Below are 17,066 nucleotides of genomic sequence, written 5' to 3' on the forward strand. Positions count from 1 at the left end.
TAGATGTGCTTGCCAAAGATACAAAATGTGAAGCATTGTGCTGGATATATAATGGTACAGGATTATAATAAATACATATTAGAATAATTATAATATTTTAATAATGCAGCCATTTGTTTATCTATGAATTCTATGTAATATGAAATCTTCTGCAATTACATTTTTAAACACCAGTTTGTGAACTAATTACATGGAGAATCGAGTGATTTGTGTCATGTTTCGGTCTATGTCAATGAATAAAGTACAATATTAATATGAGGTGTTTGTGTAATAGTGCTCAGCAGATGGAAGGAGCTCTTTATTACAACTTTAGCCCAGGGTTTCAGATCATTGGCCATTTATTTCTGATTGTTGGTAAAGAAAACTTGAGGTCAATATGAAGGTTTTATTCACTGAACAATTTTGGAGCACATAACAGACATTTTTTAAGTTATCATTTTTGGCCACTAGATGGCGACAGTTGCACGTCTCCAGTCAGCAGTGAAAGTTCACGGTTTTTAATAGCATATTGACACTATTTACTGAAAATGGCATGAACTCTCTGGGCGCCAGGGTTTGTCTGACAGAGATCAGAGCGAATCTTTAAAGGTCAGCCAGTTTCCTTCTGTTTGAGCTGTGTCTGAAAACAGGAAGCTACTGGGCAGAGGAAAGCTTCCGGCCTGCTGGCCCCGGCCGCCTGCATCCTCCCAGCTTTTATGATCCAGCTGCTCTGAGCATTAATAGAGGGGGTCTGCAGACCTCTGTGACTTATACACTGTGGAAAGTTCATTAATCTGAACACAGTCAAACACCAACATCTGTCTTGTCTGCCACTTGAATGCAGATACTTTTATTATCTAAGACAAGTGTTGTCATTAGGACCTTCAAGTGAAAATGATGATATTATAAAGATTGATAGTTTCATTGAGCAAAAGGCTAAACAGTTTAATAATTATAAGTGTGAAAACTGTTTTTTTAAAACAGTTCGGTAGTGATTCTTTTCTTTTCCACGGAAAACAAAACTGTTGCTGTTATTGTTTACATGTTGAACCAAGTCTGAGCAGGCTTTAGCATGAGCCAAAGAACTGGTGTTTAGGTCACATGGGAAGACAGAGGGAACATTTTAACAATTAGGGAAAAAAAAGGCCCCGTGTGTGTCTCTAGTCTTGTGTCCTCAAGGTCCTAAAAAAGGGGTTTCCAAAGTTGGTCCTCGAGGGCCAGAGAGTCATGCACGTTTTCCATGTTTCTTGCTGCACCACACCTCGATTGGAATAACTGATGGTGTTTGGGCAACACTTGATAACAAGCTGTTGAGGAGAGACATTTAAGTTGGGTGTATTGTAGCAGGGAAACATCTAAAACCTGCAAGACTGTGGCCCTCGAGAACCGCAGCTGGACACCCCTGTCCTAACCTCCCAAGATCATAACTCAGCAGAACCATCTGTTCAACTGCTTGTTAACACTATTAGCTTGTCATCCATTCACATGGCAGCAACTCTGTGTATTTAGTCATGCAGACATAATGAAGATGACTCCATGAAGTTCAAACTGAGCATCAGAATGAGGAAGAACGGAGATTTAAGTGACTTTGAACGTGGCATGGTTGCTGATTTACTGGGATTTTCACACACAACCATCTCTAGGGTTTACAGAGAATGGTCTGAAGAAGAGAAAATATCCAGTGAGCAGCAGTTGTTTGGACCAGCTAAGAACAGGAAACTGAGGCTACAATTCACACACACTCACCAACACTGAACAATAGAAGATGGAGAAACGTTGCTGGACTGATGAGTCTCCATTTCAGCTCCACATTCAGATGTTAGGCTCAGAATTTAGTGGAAACATCATGAAAACATGGATCCATCCTGCCTTGGATCAACAGTGTAGGCTGGTGGTGGTGTAATGGTGTGGGGGATATTTTCTTGGCCTTTTTTGTGCCCCTTAGTACCAACATGGCCTGGTTTAACCAGCACAGCCTACCTGAGTATTGCTGCTGACCATGTCCATCCCTTTATGACCACAGTGGAGCATCTTCTGATGCTACTTCCAGCAGGATAATGCACCATGTCACAAAGCTCAGATCATCTCCACCTGCTTTCTAGAACATGACAATAGGTTCACTGGACTCCAACGGCCTCCACAGCCACCAGATCTCAGTCCAGTAGAGCATCTTTGGGATGTGGTGGAACGGGAGATTCTCATCATGGATGCAGCCGACAAACCTGCAGCAACTGTGTGATGCTGTCATGTCAACATGGAGAAAACATCTGAGAAATGTTTCCATCACTTTGTTGAATCTATGACACCAAGAATGAAGGCAGATTTTAAGGAAAAAGATGTCTAATCTGGTACTAATAAGGTGGACCTGATAAAGTGGCTGATGCGTGTATTAAAATAATGATGAATCAAAGGTCAACTTTTTTATGGCCAACATGAGTTTAAACAAACTCAATAATTGAACAGTTAACATTTATTTAACCCAACAAACCCTTAAAAACATCACATGCATAAACTGTTATATGGTACAACTTGGCCATCTGGACACATGAATCTCAGACCTTTATGTCTTCAGAGATGATGGCTCATGGACTCCTCTGGTGGGATCTGAGTTTCATACTTCATAAACTGAGGCAATAACATCACATATATAAAATCCTCAAAATCCATCTCTTTTCATTCATTCATAGATGAGTGAAAAATTGCAACAAGTAATCAGTATTTTACCCCTTTTGTCAAGTTGATTATACGTCGCATTCACACTGTCACTTATGACATTGTCAGTGGAGAATAAATTTTACCCTTTATCTGAGTCTTATTGTTTAGCTGAAATGAAAAAATAGAAAACAAAAAAAAATTCTCTCATAGATTCAGACTAATATCTGAAACATGCATCTTCCAGGCACACTTCTACTAACAGAGTGACTAGATGAAAGGTGAGAAAAGACTTAATGATGAAAAAGAGAGAAAAGCTTGTAAACTTCCCTAAATCTGGAGCAGCACAGCAGCTCCAAAAACTGTAATTTGAAAAGTGGAAGCAAATGTTTACCTTGTAAACAAGCTCTCCAGCTCTGCGGCCTCCTCACAGTTATTTCAGGCCTGCGGATTATACTTAGAACAGACACACATGCTTCTGAGAGTCTCCCTCTCAGGGAAATGTAATAAAACCTGCCCCATGGCCATAGCTAATATTTGACCTCTGTTTAAGCAAATATAATTACAGGGATGCTCACGCAGGTCTGAGGCGGGACCTTCAGAGGGAAGTCGACTCGTCTCCATTCGGGTGATTGAGCCACAGAGGAGAAGAAAGGCACCCAAGGGGGATCAGAGGCTGAGGGGAGCACAAACTGAGCTGTATGGACCAAAATAAGATCTTTCCTTTCACACAGAGGCATCAAACTAGCCCAGTGTGGTCATTTACTTATGTAATGTGTTTTATAGGTCTTGTTTGTATATACAAGTCTGCTTTAGGATGAGGATATGAAACTGAAGCAGTACTTTTCCTACGCTCTTTAACATGGAGTGACTGCTGGAACATTTGTGCCTCACAGATTTAATTTTTTATGTTTGTTCAAGTGTTAGATGAGTTAATTAGTTTAGAAAGAAACACTCTTCTTTTAACCATGAACTCAAAAATACAGGCAGATGCTAAATTATTTGGCATTTAATATTTTGAGAAGTGTCTCAGTTATATTTAAAATGTGTACAATGTATTACATGTATTTTTAAAGTAATTGAGTGTTTAGTGGATTATTTCTTTGTTGTAACAATGCTTTCTAGAAATAAATCTGACACTGATGGCAAATCTGTTTATTTCCCTTTAAAACAGAGAATTTGTGGGATGAGCAGCAGAGATGAGTACGTGGGTTTCGCCCATGAAAAGCTTACCAAGTCTTCTGTCAATCATCTGTCACCTGATTCTGCTGCTGACTTTTGTTTGGCATTATTGAACTGGCTGATTGAAGCATGAAGAAACAAGACATAGTGGTAATTTAACAAAAGACACAACAGCCTGGTACCTCATCCTGGTCACAGCTAGAGTCGCTAATGTGGTTGTGTTGGTCACTCTGGTACCGACAAACAGCCCACTGATCCCACAAGTGTTCAATGGGGTTGAAGTCATGACTGCAGGTCATTTCATCTCCCAAATTCTGGAGGAAGTCTCTGATAAACCTGCTCTGTGGGGATACTGGCAGGGATTATTTTATAGATACAGCCCACTTACTCATATCTGCTGCTCATCCCACAAGTACATTTGCCTTATAAATGTGGTTCCATTTAAAAGAAATCAAATGACTCTCCAACAGTATAAAATCTATTACCAAAGAGCTTTGTTACAAATAAAGAAATAATCAACCATACACTTATTTTCTTACTTTTCCTGCAATGCTAATTTCATCGGAGTGTAAGGGAGGATTATTATTAGAGACAAATGTAGATAACCAACTTTCTCCAGAAAGTAAACACAGCTCTGGAGAAAAACAGGAATATGATCAAAGCCCTACTTTCTACCCTTGCTGGAAGTGATTTAATAGCAGAGAGAAAGAGGAAAAGCTCAATCAGGAACTTTTGATTTCCAGCTCAAATGTGCCCTCCTGTTATTTTTGTAGCAGATTATCCTGAAAGAACAGGAAAGATAGTCACTCTTACCATAACTGACCTCAAAAGGTATACTTCTGGTTTCATGAAGTGCAGTTTAAATAAATCCAGCTGTATTAATTGATTATTGTAGACAAGATGTGGGAGTACAGCTGGACTCTAAACAGAAAATAGACATGTAACCCTCTTAAAAGTTCCTGTGGCCTCCAGAGCAACAGAAGCATTCCTTTGGGTTTGGGTTTCCGCCCCCCTGATGAAGGAGAACTTCCATTTTCCCTCTTTAAAAATCACATTTTTGGATTCTAACTCCAGAGGTTAAAGTTATTTCTCTAATCCACATATATCCCCATAAAAGTTTGGAGACAAAGAAAGAACAAGCCATAGCTATAAAAAGAATAAACAGTCAAACAGTCAGCAGATTCGGTTCCAGTGTCGTCCTCGTCGCATTAAAAAAAGCATAACTCACTGAAAAATATATTTGTTTGACTTGAAAAATGAGTATTGATGGCAGCTGGGTTGCTTTCTTAGCACTTAGTGCCAGAGTGTTGTCTCCCTGTAATTAAAGCTGTCTGCCTCAGCAAGTCTGTTCTGTAAGTGTAGAGCGGTCCTGTCAGCCGATGTAATGATGTAATGTAATGAACCTCACAACACAAAGGGATTTTTTTCATCCATCTATTAACCCGTCTCTTTGACTGATGATTTTACAACAAAGGTTTTATCACAGTATGCGATTCTGAAATTTTATATTCACGATTGGAAATGCTGTCGATGGATTCTGAGTCGGACCCTTGAGAAAAATAGCTCAACCAACCAAATGGTGATAAAATGGGATGGTTATTCTTGTGTAAATCAAGGGTACGGGAGCAGGGAGCGACCTCGGGCCACATGTAACAGATAGCAGCAAAGGCGCCAGCTGTCATGAGACAATTGAACAAGTGCACTACTGTTACTAAAGCTAAACTCTTCATATTGGATGGAAAATTTTCTTTTTATGGAGTGAACGTGAATCCTGATATGAACTGATACGACAACAAGGCAGCGATGATAAAAGAGAACATTTTAATCATACAGTACAACTTTTATCTGAGGCACAAGGAGACTTAAGCACAAAAGCACAATGAAAATTGAAAATGAGCCCAAAATACACAAAGTGACAGGCAACAACTTTTTTCTTTGTTTAAATCAGCTTGTGAAATGTGGCACACTGAATGTGATCATTTTGTTTAGATATTATTTCCAACATGAACCGCATGGAGGCATCTTTAAAAAAAAAACAGATATTTTTGGTTGAAACTAGAGATGGGAACTGATTTCACTGATACAGATGTCTTTATCAATGCTCACAAATCTGCCCATCGATACCCTCAATGGTTCTTTTTTATTGGTAATTTTACTAAATAAAATGTTTTTCCAATTATATTTATTTTTTTGTTAAAATTTTTAGTTTTTCTGATTTGATGATTTTTTTTTTTCTTTAATCATACTTCAAAGTTCTGCGAGCATCCTCTCATCTGCAGGAAGTGAAGGCTGAATAATAATCAGAAGCAATGTCATTTAGTGTCTTACAGAAGGATCCTTTAGCTACTCTGGATTCTTTTACTGTGGAGCTAAAACCGAATCACGCAGAAACTTGCCATGTTTCTGCAGAACTAGAGACTTCCACTGGACCGCAGTCATGGTGTCAGGAACATTTTTCAAATGTCACTTCCATTACTTTTCAGGTTTCATTCACACACAGGATTGTGATTTTCTTACAATTCATAACTGTGTGAGGGTTACAAACAAACAAACTGTTGTGAGGAATTGAAGGTCCTGATGCTGCGGTCCTGAAGCAGCAGCTGGTACTGCAGATACTTCCTACTCATGATGGTGGATGTCCGTTGTCATGACTGCATAACTTGGAAGTATCTCATAAATTCAGAAAACCAAATTAAATGTATTTCTTTGCTTTTCAAATGATCTAGGTTTTTCTGGAAAACTGAACAGATTTTTTGGGGGATACAATTATCTATTAAATTCAGAAAAAACAGACTAAAAATTGATTTTGTTTTGTAAAATTATCCTGTTAATCAGAAAAACAAAGGCTTTAAAAAATATATCAAATTTTGCTGATTCAGAAAAACAGATGTTTCTGAATTATCTTGTAAATTCAGAAAATCCAAACATTTTTTTTCTAAAATGATCTAGTCGATAAAAGTGTTGCTTTCTATTTAAAAACCCAAACTGAATTTACTTTTTAGTGCTTTTGTCAACTCTATATAAATAATTAGAGAGCACTTACTTAATAGAATAACCTCAAATTTACACCTCTATTTATTAGACTGTTGTAAGCTGTAATCTGTGGGTTCACTCATATTTAACAGGTTTGCTCTTCTCCTTTTCCCTGTGCTCACTGTATTAAAAAAAGCTGTTTTTACCGACACATTTCTCTGTTTTTTGTCACATGGCCAAAAAGTCCTGAAAGCTACAAGTCAGCTGTAATTCAGCTGTAATAAAACAACAACGTTACATTGCAACCACTCCAATACACCATTCAGATAAGTAAAATATGTCTGTGCGTCATTTTGGCCAGATTTACAAGCACAATGATGCTCCAGAGAGAATCTTAGAAATTTCCTTACAGCTTCCTATAAATGCTCTAAAAGCACAAAACTGCTGCTGAAGGAGCAAAATCAGGTGGATCAGATTTTGTTTTTCACATTAGAAAAAGAAGATGTTGATTTGAAATCATTTGCCAGCAGCTGTCGACATCAGTGGAGGAATAAAGGAGCTCTCATGCTTTGGAAAATTTGGAACTAGTTCTCAGTTCCCATCCCTAGTTGAGAAATCTTAAACTGTAAAAACCAACATAATCTGGTATGTGAAGAACTGGTGAGAACAAAGCAGAAAACATACAGGCACTTGGTCAACAACAAACCCCCCCTTTGTATGAATGCACAGAGATGTTGAACATGTCACGTTTTTTGTCTTTTTTATATTTGCTATTTCTTCTGGATTGTTTCATTAAAAGATGGATTTCTGGTCAGCATACAGTTTCAGATGAGGGATGAGTGTTTACTAGAATAGGAGGCACGCTGGCTTCATTTTTTGGCACATTAAACTCTGAAGCTGAATTGCACTTCACTTTCAACGTCCTGTTAAAACAGTAGAGTTTCTTTGGGGAGGCGGAGGACGCCCGCTCTCTTTTTGAGTTCTGCTTGCACTTTTTGAGACTTTCCTCCCGCGTGACGAGAACACTGTTGCGCTCCTCCTGGTTGCCAGGGATTTTGCTAGCGTCACTATGTGTCACTGTGTCTGTGATTGTGGCAGCTGCAGGATTTTCTCCACAGCAGATGTCTCTGTCCTTCATCTTCTGTCTGTCATGACAGGTTGTGTGAGGTGGGGAAGGGGGACACAGAGTGTGGGGAAGCGCTGAGGCCTCGCTGATTATATTTTGGCTACGATCTGGACTTGAGGGGCTCATTTCATGTCTATGAAAGTCTTCTCCTCCCTCAGTCTCAGAGCCAGTGACTGGTCCTGGAGCTGAGCTTGTGTCCTGGTTTGAGGTTGTGGATCTCTGTTCCCTGGCTGAGTGGACACAGTACTTCCTGAGGTGGCAGGTATGAGCAGGTCCTTGCCTCGGGGTCACTACTCTTCCCTGGGAGCAGTGATGGAAATGAGTAAGGGGGCAGTGAACATAGTGCACACGGCACCCCATGTGTGTGTAGACAGGGTCCAGGTTTGTAGGTACTAAAGCTTTGTTTTGTTTGTTTGGGGTGTTTCCTGAAAGGGGGAAAAGCTGTGGAGTGGGAGGACAGGAAAGAGAATCATGGGGAGGCTGAGCACAGGAGTGTGGAGTCCACTGCTGAAGCAGGTGAGGAGGAGGAGGAGGATCCCCACATGTACAGTTTGTGTTTTGAGAGTACTGACACCTGGATGGGGCATTGAGCATGGCTACAAGTCCATTTTCTGGGCCAGTTCTGCCAGTTTCAGAGCTCTTATAGTGGATGTGTGAAAATGTAGCAGTGAGGTGGTGAGGAGGGATGCCGTTATACAGCTGAGTGCACAACTCGTCTTCTTCTCGTGGTTTATCTTCTGTTTTCTGACTGGATGCCAGTGGCTCCAACTCATAGTGCTCCACCTCCCCAGCCCGGGTATCCAGCTGGTATTTCCCAGAGCTCTTCCCTTGAGGAGGAGGGGTTGTGGTTGTGGCTTTGGTGAAGACCTGACACTGCAGCTTTTTGGGCAGTGGTATCTGACCACAGGTGCCCTGGGGGCCCAGGCAGCGGCACATGCATTGGAAGAAGAAAGTGGCGAAGGCCCAACTGATGCACATGATCAGCATCATGAACGTACCCAGCTGAGTGTAGGCTAACACAGTCGAGGGCATCATCATCGCCCCGGCAACAAAGGTGGTCAGTGCTGCCATAGCGATTGCAGAGCCCATCCGACTGAGGGAAAAAATCACCTTCCCCTCACGGTCGGGCTCTGGAGCTAGTCTGTATGCCACGCCATAGTGGACGGCAAAGTCCACCGACAGTCCAACTGCAACAGAGATGGTGACAGACTCCAAGACATTCAGCTCCCAGCCCAGAAGCACCAGCGAGCCAACGGTGACAAATATGGTCCCCGCGATGGACAGGATGGCGTACAGACTGATGATGACATTCCAGGTGGTTAGCAGCATGACGCTGAAAGCAACCGCCACAGACAACGCCATGGCAACCAGAGTGCCACCTGACAGGCTGTCCTGGAGGTCGTAGAACTCCAGGTTGCTGACAAACCAGCCATGACTAAGGCCTGCTGGGGCGTAGCGCAGCTCCTCCGTGATCCAGGCATCCACCTAAAACAGAAGCAAAAGTTTAGTCCAGATCAAGCAGATATCGTCTGCACATGAGGGTTCGGTGGATGCAAGATTTTAAATATCACAGACCTCACGGTAGAACTGGTACATCTTCTCATAGGCCAGAGTGAAGAGGTAAGTACTCTGAAACTCTAAAACTATGGATCTAATGGTGTCATTGATGTCAAATCGAGGTCCTGGGGTCTTGCTGTCCAGATGGTAGCTCGTACTCCGATCCAGCTCCATTATGGCTCTCTTGATGCACAACTCAAATACATCCTGCTTATATGGAAAAGTGGACTGACTGCAGCAGGGGTAGACAGAGGCCTCTTCACAGTCCTGGTTCTCCATCCACTGCGAATAAAAACATCGGATGAAGGTGATTGTTCCGGGGTAACACTTTAAAGCAGCATTTATCAGACAACGTCAGGGGGGGAGTTGGCAATCTATTGGTCAGTTTTGATGATTGATACCTTTATTACATTACAGTCATTTAGCAGATGCTCTTCTCCAAAGCGACACAGTGGTCAGGCATTAACATCTTGCCTAAGGACTCAACTGAAAGGTGTTAATATCTGTCCCCTGGGGGATTAGAACTCTGGTCTCTGGCTTCGGAGACTGAGAAATGAGGGCTTTCACTAAATTCAATATAAAACACCAATGAAGATCCAAAAGGAAGTAAACCCAAAGATAATAAATTGTAGAAAGAGGGCACACCTGATCCTAAAAAAGGGACCTTTCTTCTTTATGAAACAACCTGGACTTTCGTGATTAATGCAGAGTCTCAGGAAAAAACTTTAGCATTTTTTTTTCCCAGCTGGAATATAGGAATTTAATCACAAAACAGCAAAGGTAACACATACTGTATGATTTCTAAAATTTTGGGGGTTTTAATTGTGCATAGTTTGGGTGACAATGCTCAGTAGAGGGTTTAGGGTTTTACAAAATCCTAGCTCATCTGGTGGCAGCCAACATATACAAGGACTACAGTTTGTCAAACAGCCACCCCAGGTTTCAATCCCAGCATTGGGCCCTTTGCTGTATGTTAAAACTTGCTCAATAAAGCCACTTTAAACAAAAAATTTCTTTTAAAAAGTATTGCAATTTGAATTTGCTGTCTAGGTGCACAGTGGCTAAAAATGACTCCTCTTCAGTGAAAAAACTGGCAGAGAACCACCAAGCACTAAGTTTCAACACTATTTAGTCCTTCTCCTCTAACAGACTGAGAAGCTCTGCTGTCGTACGAACAGATACAGGAAATCTGTCCTGCCACGTTCCATCACTGTTCAATAAGTCACCTCAGGCAGACAGGGAAGAGCTGCTTAGACACCAGGCTTTACCCGCTGTTTTAGGTCTGATATTCAGTGAAAATATTTAAAGTACATTCACACCGCAGGTAAATATCTTTTGCCCACAGCACTGAAGTGAGACAGACGTCACATTCTGCACCAGAGGCGGTGAGAAACAGCAAAAGGTAAACAATGGTAAAAACAATGTCATATTTTTTCAGCTCTGATTACACAATAATTTTAAAATGCATGCAACATGTGAAGCATCTATATTTTCTTCTGTAAACACAGTGTGCTGCATATGACATGTTTTCTTCTGTGCATGCAGGTCACTTCAGGGCAGTGGACTGTTCATACTAGAGCCTGATGGCAGTCGCATTTAAGTCAGTTGCCTTAGCCCACATTTTAATGGTGGGGGGCGGTAGGGGACCTGGGTAATGGGTAGGTGGGCACTGACTCAAAAAAAAAAAGTTGAGACTCAATGCTTCAAAGTGTATTTTCTGATGGTACTAACCTGTTTGAATGTCTCGATGAAGCAGCTGGTGAAGTCCTGCTCATCAGACTGAAAGACGAAGCTCTGGTTTCTCAGCTTCTGGCAGAAGTTGAGGATCCACAGTTGAGCTGCTGGACTGGCTATGTTAAAGCTGCTATCCAACATCAGCTTTCCCTTATTTTTGGGGTTGAGGGGATCCCCATTATCTACAGGAATAATCCCCCAAACAATTGTGATTGGCATGTGAAGGTCCTCACCGTGATGAACTCTCTCGAACATGAACAGTTTTTTGTACTCTGCATCGTAGCGCTCAAAAGGGTGAGAGGATCGAAACACCTGGAACTCTGCCAGCTCCAGGGATGGGAGCTTCATCTTTGGGTTCACACAAACCACGTATGCCCCCCCAACTGTGATGGCAAGGAACCAGAGGAGCCAGAGGTAGCGAAGCTTGATAATGATACAGGGCAGGACCTTCTCGAAGAAGATCCGTGACGCCTCGGAGACTTTGAACAGGCATTTGTTGGCCTTCTGGCAAAGACCGGCCCAGAACACTTGAGAGCAGAAACGTCTTTGCTGGTGCGGAGGCTTGGAACAGGAGAACACGCTGGGCAGGTAGCGTTCATGTAGCACCACCACGGCAGGCAGCCACGTCACCATGAGGATATAATTGACCAAAATGGCAGTGCCAGCGTAGACCCCGAAGCAGCGTATGGCGGTGATGTTGCTGACGTAGTTGGCATAAAAAGCTGCGGCCGTGGTGAAGCTGGTGACGAACATGGAGAGAGCAGCATGCTGTAGGGTCACACTGACCGTCTCTGCCAACTCAGCGTGCGGTTTATCAAACTTAGTGTAGTTCCACACATCACAAAGCACAAAGGCGTCATCTGCCCCGATGCCAACGAGGATGATGAGGGCCGTCAGGTTCATGAAGGGGAAGAACTCAAAGTTGAAAACCATTCGATAAAGAAAGTAGGACACAATCAGTGAACTGATGATCGCAATTATGGTCATAAGAGTGATGAACACTGACCGTGTGTAGACACACATGACCAGCAGGACAATCACTATGGCTATGGCGGGGTACACCGTGTCCGTGAGGAGGTAGTCCTGAAAGAGGTCGTGTTTGATGCCAAACTCGATGCCTGTCACCGTGGTGATGCCATCTGATGAGTTCCAGTTCTCAAAATTGTCCAGGTAAATGTTCATCATAGACTCTCCTTTCTCTGTGGGGGAGAAGAGCATGCTGTACTTGAGCACAGGATGTGAGTGCTCCAGGCTCTTGGGGCTGAGGAAGTCTTTGTCTACCAGGAAGTGAAGGATCTGGTAGATGGCGTTGTACTTGGTGCACTTCCGGGGCACACTGGCGCACTTCAGCTGGTCTTTTCGACGCAGGGCCATGTCCCAGCAGTCGGGTCCCAGCGTGCCGTTGTGGTAAAACTTGGCACATAAGCGGAGGGTCTTCAGTGTGTGGGACACATCGCGTTCTGTGATTTTCTGACAGGATGACCGGTTGTTGAGGACGGCGATGTAGTTACCAAGTGTCCAGCTTGGGCAACAGGAGTCAGCGTTGGTGCGCTGACAAAGACTCCAGTAGTCACGGTGAGAGCGCACCTGGAAAAGAGGGAAATAATAAATACAGGTATAAAGAGCATAGTAAGGCAAAAAAAACAAAAAAAACAAAGTGCTTTATTATATACTTACTCTCACGTTGTCCTGAATGCACATTGATTTGATGATGTGAATATTCCACATATTCTTCCCTTCGGCTGACGCAAACACCAGCCGAGAGTATCTGTCACCTGTGTAAAGATTTCAAAAACTTACAGAAGAAATCTTCTGTGCTTCACTTTTGGAAAGCAAAGCATTTCTGTACTTACCAGGTACATCACAGAAGAATTCTTTACTGAAGTCCCACTCCGCCTGCCGTTTTTCTCTGTCAAAGTGATCCTCCGGCCATCTGGGCTCTTGATGACTAGAGAACATGAAATGCAGATTTACACCGTGAACATGTTTTACATTGCAGGTCAGCGCAGTGCGAGGTTTTAGACACTAGAAAAAAAACTGGGCTTTTCTGTGAAGATTAAGAGGGTGAAAACTATTGTCAGTTACGGCTCAGATGGCACATATTTTTTCCTTTTTCTTCCTTGTTTTAGGACTATATCTTTTGTTAAAAACCGGACGGCGGATTAATCAGGTGTCTGTCAGGAAAGAGGCTGATGGTCAACAGATGAGGCAGGAATGCATGCTGACAGGAGTAGAGGGCTCCTGTACGCTAAACACACATAAGTACGCAATTACATCTGAAGACAGATGCGTGGAGTGAGACTGATATGCAGACAAAGGCAGCTACAGGCAGAGAGAAGATCCATTATCTCATCAGCAAAGCGGAGCTGCAATTTTTAGACATGCTAATCTTAACCACATGGATGCAGGAGTCTGACGAAAGGCGGATTCGGGAGCACCACTGACATGTCAGCATCTTTAGTGACTGCCACGTCATTGTTGGGACAATGCTAAAATCTGGTCGTTTGTAACAAAATATCTAAGGAATCAGATATCAGAAGAAGTTCTAGACCTTTGTAGACGGTCTGCCTGCAGATGACGACCTGGCGGATGGACAAATCTCTGCTTTGTTCCTCTCCTCTTCCACAGACTTTTCAGCATGTCAGTCAACAGTAGGCATGAACCCTGAGCCCAGCACCCACCTTACTTTCATCAATCCCTCAGCCTCCTACTCTGTCCTGATTGTAGGCCAAGCTGAAACAGCCTAAATATTTTCCTGTCTGCAAGACACAAAAACTTATAAATCCATGAAGATGAGACCCTGAACGGCTGGGTCTCTGTTTGTTCCATTATTTAAAAAATGGCAGTGTTGTGGCCTATTTGCTAAATTAACTCTAAGTGATTCCAGTAGTCACGGTAATTTAACCTGAATATGTATATTATAAATAAAACAAATGCAGAATTTAGGTCTGTAATCTAGTTATTTATTTATTTATTTAGAAAAGTGTTATTTAATTTGTGTTTAGACTCCCATACTTGCAGACTTACTTCTATCACAACTTTTTTTGTAGAAATTTTGTAGAATTTTTTTAAAACGCCTTTTGACAGTGTAGCATGGATCAAGTTCATCTTTGTTTTACTTTGAGTAGGGCTGATATGGCCAAAAAATAAAATCTCAGATATTTTCAAACCAAATCCGATTTCTGATTTTTATTTTTTTTTCCCCTTTTCTTACTTAAAAACATAGTAAACTTATTGAAATCAATCAATCCATTCATCCATCACTTATCTGGGGTCGGGTTGCAGGGGCAGCTGCCTAAAGGCAGATTTATACTCGCATCATTGCAGTAGGCGCTGCATAGCTCTGCAGAGGCTCGACGCGCACCTTTTCCAGACCTGATGTGCACCCCTGCTACGCAGACGAGTTTCTGGATTTCTGCATCTTCTTGATTGTGTGTAGTAACCGCCATTTTTAAAAACCACATCCAATGGAGCAAATTGATGAGAGGCTGATCGAATTATTTCTTTGTTTTTATCCACAAGCTAATAAAGACACTGAACCACACTGGCCGCTACTGTCCTTTTAAAATAGAAAATACATACTGGAACTGAAGTGAACCATCAAAAGAACTCTGACCTATTGAGTTTACCGGCTGATACCACCCCTGCTGCCACCTTCAGATTAGGAGGAGATTAGTGTCGGACTATTTGTGACCAATAAATATTTAAAAAACAACTCTGTCCAAGATTACATGTTTTGACATCTGAGAAAAGCATCCTGGTTTTTATTTTGGTTTATATAAGTCATGGCCTCATGGCAAAGAAAATAATAGTATATAATATATAGTTATTAAAATATAAATATATAATTCCCCAGAGGTCTAATGCTTTGTTGCATGTTTTTGTACTTGAAAATTCCTCTCTGTTAAGTTAAACAGTGAAATGTTCTGCCTGTAATTAATATATTTGTTATTGTAAGAATTAAGGGACCAAAAAGGAAGATATTTTATTTATTATATATTTTTTTCATTAATTGGCTGATTAATTAGTTATCAATTTCTTTTCTGACAAATACTGGCATCAGCATCGGCCACCAAAGATCCATGTGGGTCGGGCCCTACTTTTGATACAAGCAGAAAAAAAGTGCAGTTGTGCCCTTTGATATACTTTTCCTGTGCAAACGGAATTCCTGACTTCTTCTCCCCTTGCAAAGGTCTTAAACTGAATAAACTCCGATAAATATTTTCATGTTAGCAGCATGAATAAGGACAAGCTCTGCAGGAGGCAAACACGGAGAGAAATTCAGGTAACTGACTTTACACAGTCTTGCCTAAATAATGTAAGAGATGTGTGTGAAATTACTTTTTGGCTTGTTCGTCGGCATATTTGAAGGGGTAGTTGGCCAGCGTGGCTTTGTAGCCTGTATTCTTCACCATATTGTTCCATGTGACCAGTCGCTGGCCAATGGCAGTTCCCCGTGGCTCAAAACCCTTTTGAGAAGAGAAATTAATAGAATTAAAAAAAAAAAACCAACAAAACAAAACAGCTTGTCTTCATTTTATTCACCCTACTAATTTAGATCAAACACATATACTTTTTTTTGATGAACTGATAGAAATGTAAAGTAAATAATAAAATAATCTCCAGCTGGACGTCATTCACAGTGAGCTGTATTGTACACACTAACAAAAACAGAACCACACCCACTCGGTACCCCAGGAAAACCAGAATCAAAGTGATGCTGTGACAGTACTGGCACATTGTGTCTAAGCTCAAAGCTTGGATGGAGCTGTACTCACCAGCAGTGGATCAGAGAAATCAGGCAGGTCAGGCACCAGGATGCCCACCAGGGCACAAATAACAATGAGCACTGTGCAGACGCCGAGCACAACCACTGGCCAATCAGCTATCAGCTCAGCATAGCTGGAGATGGTGACGAGATGGGGAATTTAAATTAGATATCAAAATGATAACTGACAATACCTAACTAAAAGAAAAGACTGTATAACATAGATCAAAGTAGTAGAACAACTACAATTTAGCACATTACAAGAGTGGATGTTTCAAGAATTATGAAATTCAAATGAAAAGCAAGAATGAGAAGGAAACAGATCAGTCGAAGCCTCCATCTCGGCAACTTTTTTATACATTTGCTTGATTATAAATCATGCATTCAGGGTTTTGCTGAGGTACTGACTCTGTGCATGTGATTTTGCTCCTAAACCTTTCTTAATGCAGTGGATTTTCCTGCGGTGTAATGGACAAATGAGGAGACCTGAGTTGCTAGTTACCAAAGGCCAGGTACACAGAGAGAGAGAGACTCACAACTCCCCCCTCCATAACTCTCATGACTCACTACTGAGGAATGATGGCTCCACAAGAGCAGCGATGGATGGATGACAGGAATAAAGGGGAGAAGAGGAGGAGGAGGAGAACATTGCAATCCAGAACATTTAAAGAGTAGAAGCAGTTCTTGGCAGATCTTACCTTTTGGGGAATCGAAAAGGCCGTGCAGGGCTGAAAAACAAAAAGAGAGAGATAAATCAGGTTTACATTTTGAAGTCAAAACAAGAGCCAATCAAAAACAGACTTGCAGATACTTTTTTATTTAAAAAAAGTGTGGACATATTGTATTTACGATCTGAAGTCTTCTCCTTTTTCTAGCACATACCTATTGGTTCTGGAGCACTGAAAACATTAAAGCCGATGTGGATGTCAGAAGCACTTTCCACTGAACCTATAATATGTTCCTCCTTTCAAATCCGATCAACAGTGACCAAGCCTTTTCTAATCTTTCTGCACATCACAAGAAAACATATTGCCATTGAAACAAACACATAAAAACTATTTACATATTTACATTTTTCTCTCCAGCTGTTTTAGC

General features: G+C 41.6%; 1 protein-coding gene across 6 annotated transcripts in view; it reads right to left on the reverse strand.

Moving 5' to 3' along the window:
* Nucleotides 1-6,895: 6,895 nt before the first annotated feature.
* The window catches only part of disp1 (dispatched homolog 1 (Drosophila)), a 102,204-nt gene continuing 92,033 nt past the window's right edge, over nucleotides 6,896-17,066 (reverse strand). For all 6 annotated transcript variants that reach the window (XM_041975253.1, XM_041975258.1, XM_041975256.1 and 3 more), the window contains 8 exons: nucleotides 16,670-16,699; nucleotides 15,982-16,105; nucleotides 15,545-15,672; nucleotides 13,057-13,151; nucleotides 12,881-12,978; nucleotides 11,201-12,790; nucleotides 9,488-9,751; nucleotides 6,896-9,397 (listed from right to left, as the gene is read on the reverse strand). In XM_041975253.1, the coding sequence (XP_041831187.1) occupies nucleotides 7,598-9,397; nucleotides 9,488-9,751; nucleotides 11,201-12,790; nucleotides 12,881-12,978; nucleotides 13,057-13,151; nucleotides 15,545-15,672; nucleotides 15,982-16,105; nucleotides 16,670-16,699 (4,129 nt within the window). In that variant the 3' untranslated portion in view covers nucleotides 6,896-7,597. The remainder of the gene's footprint in view (nucleotides 9,398-9,487; nucleotides 9,752-11,200; nucleotides 12,791-12,880; nucleotides 12,979-13,056; nucleotides 13,152-15,544; nucleotides 15,673-15,981; nucleotides 16,106-16,669; nucleotides 16,700-17,066) is intronic.

Source organism: Melanotaenia boesemani, chromosome 22 (assembly GCF_017639745.1).
Source record: "Melanotaenia boesemani isolate fMelBoe1 chromosome 22, fMelBoe1.pri, whole genome shotgun sequence".
Taxonomy (NCBI): Eukaryota; Metazoa; Chordata; class Actinopteri; order Atheriniformes; family Melanotaeniidae; genus Melanotaenia; species Melanotaenia boesemani.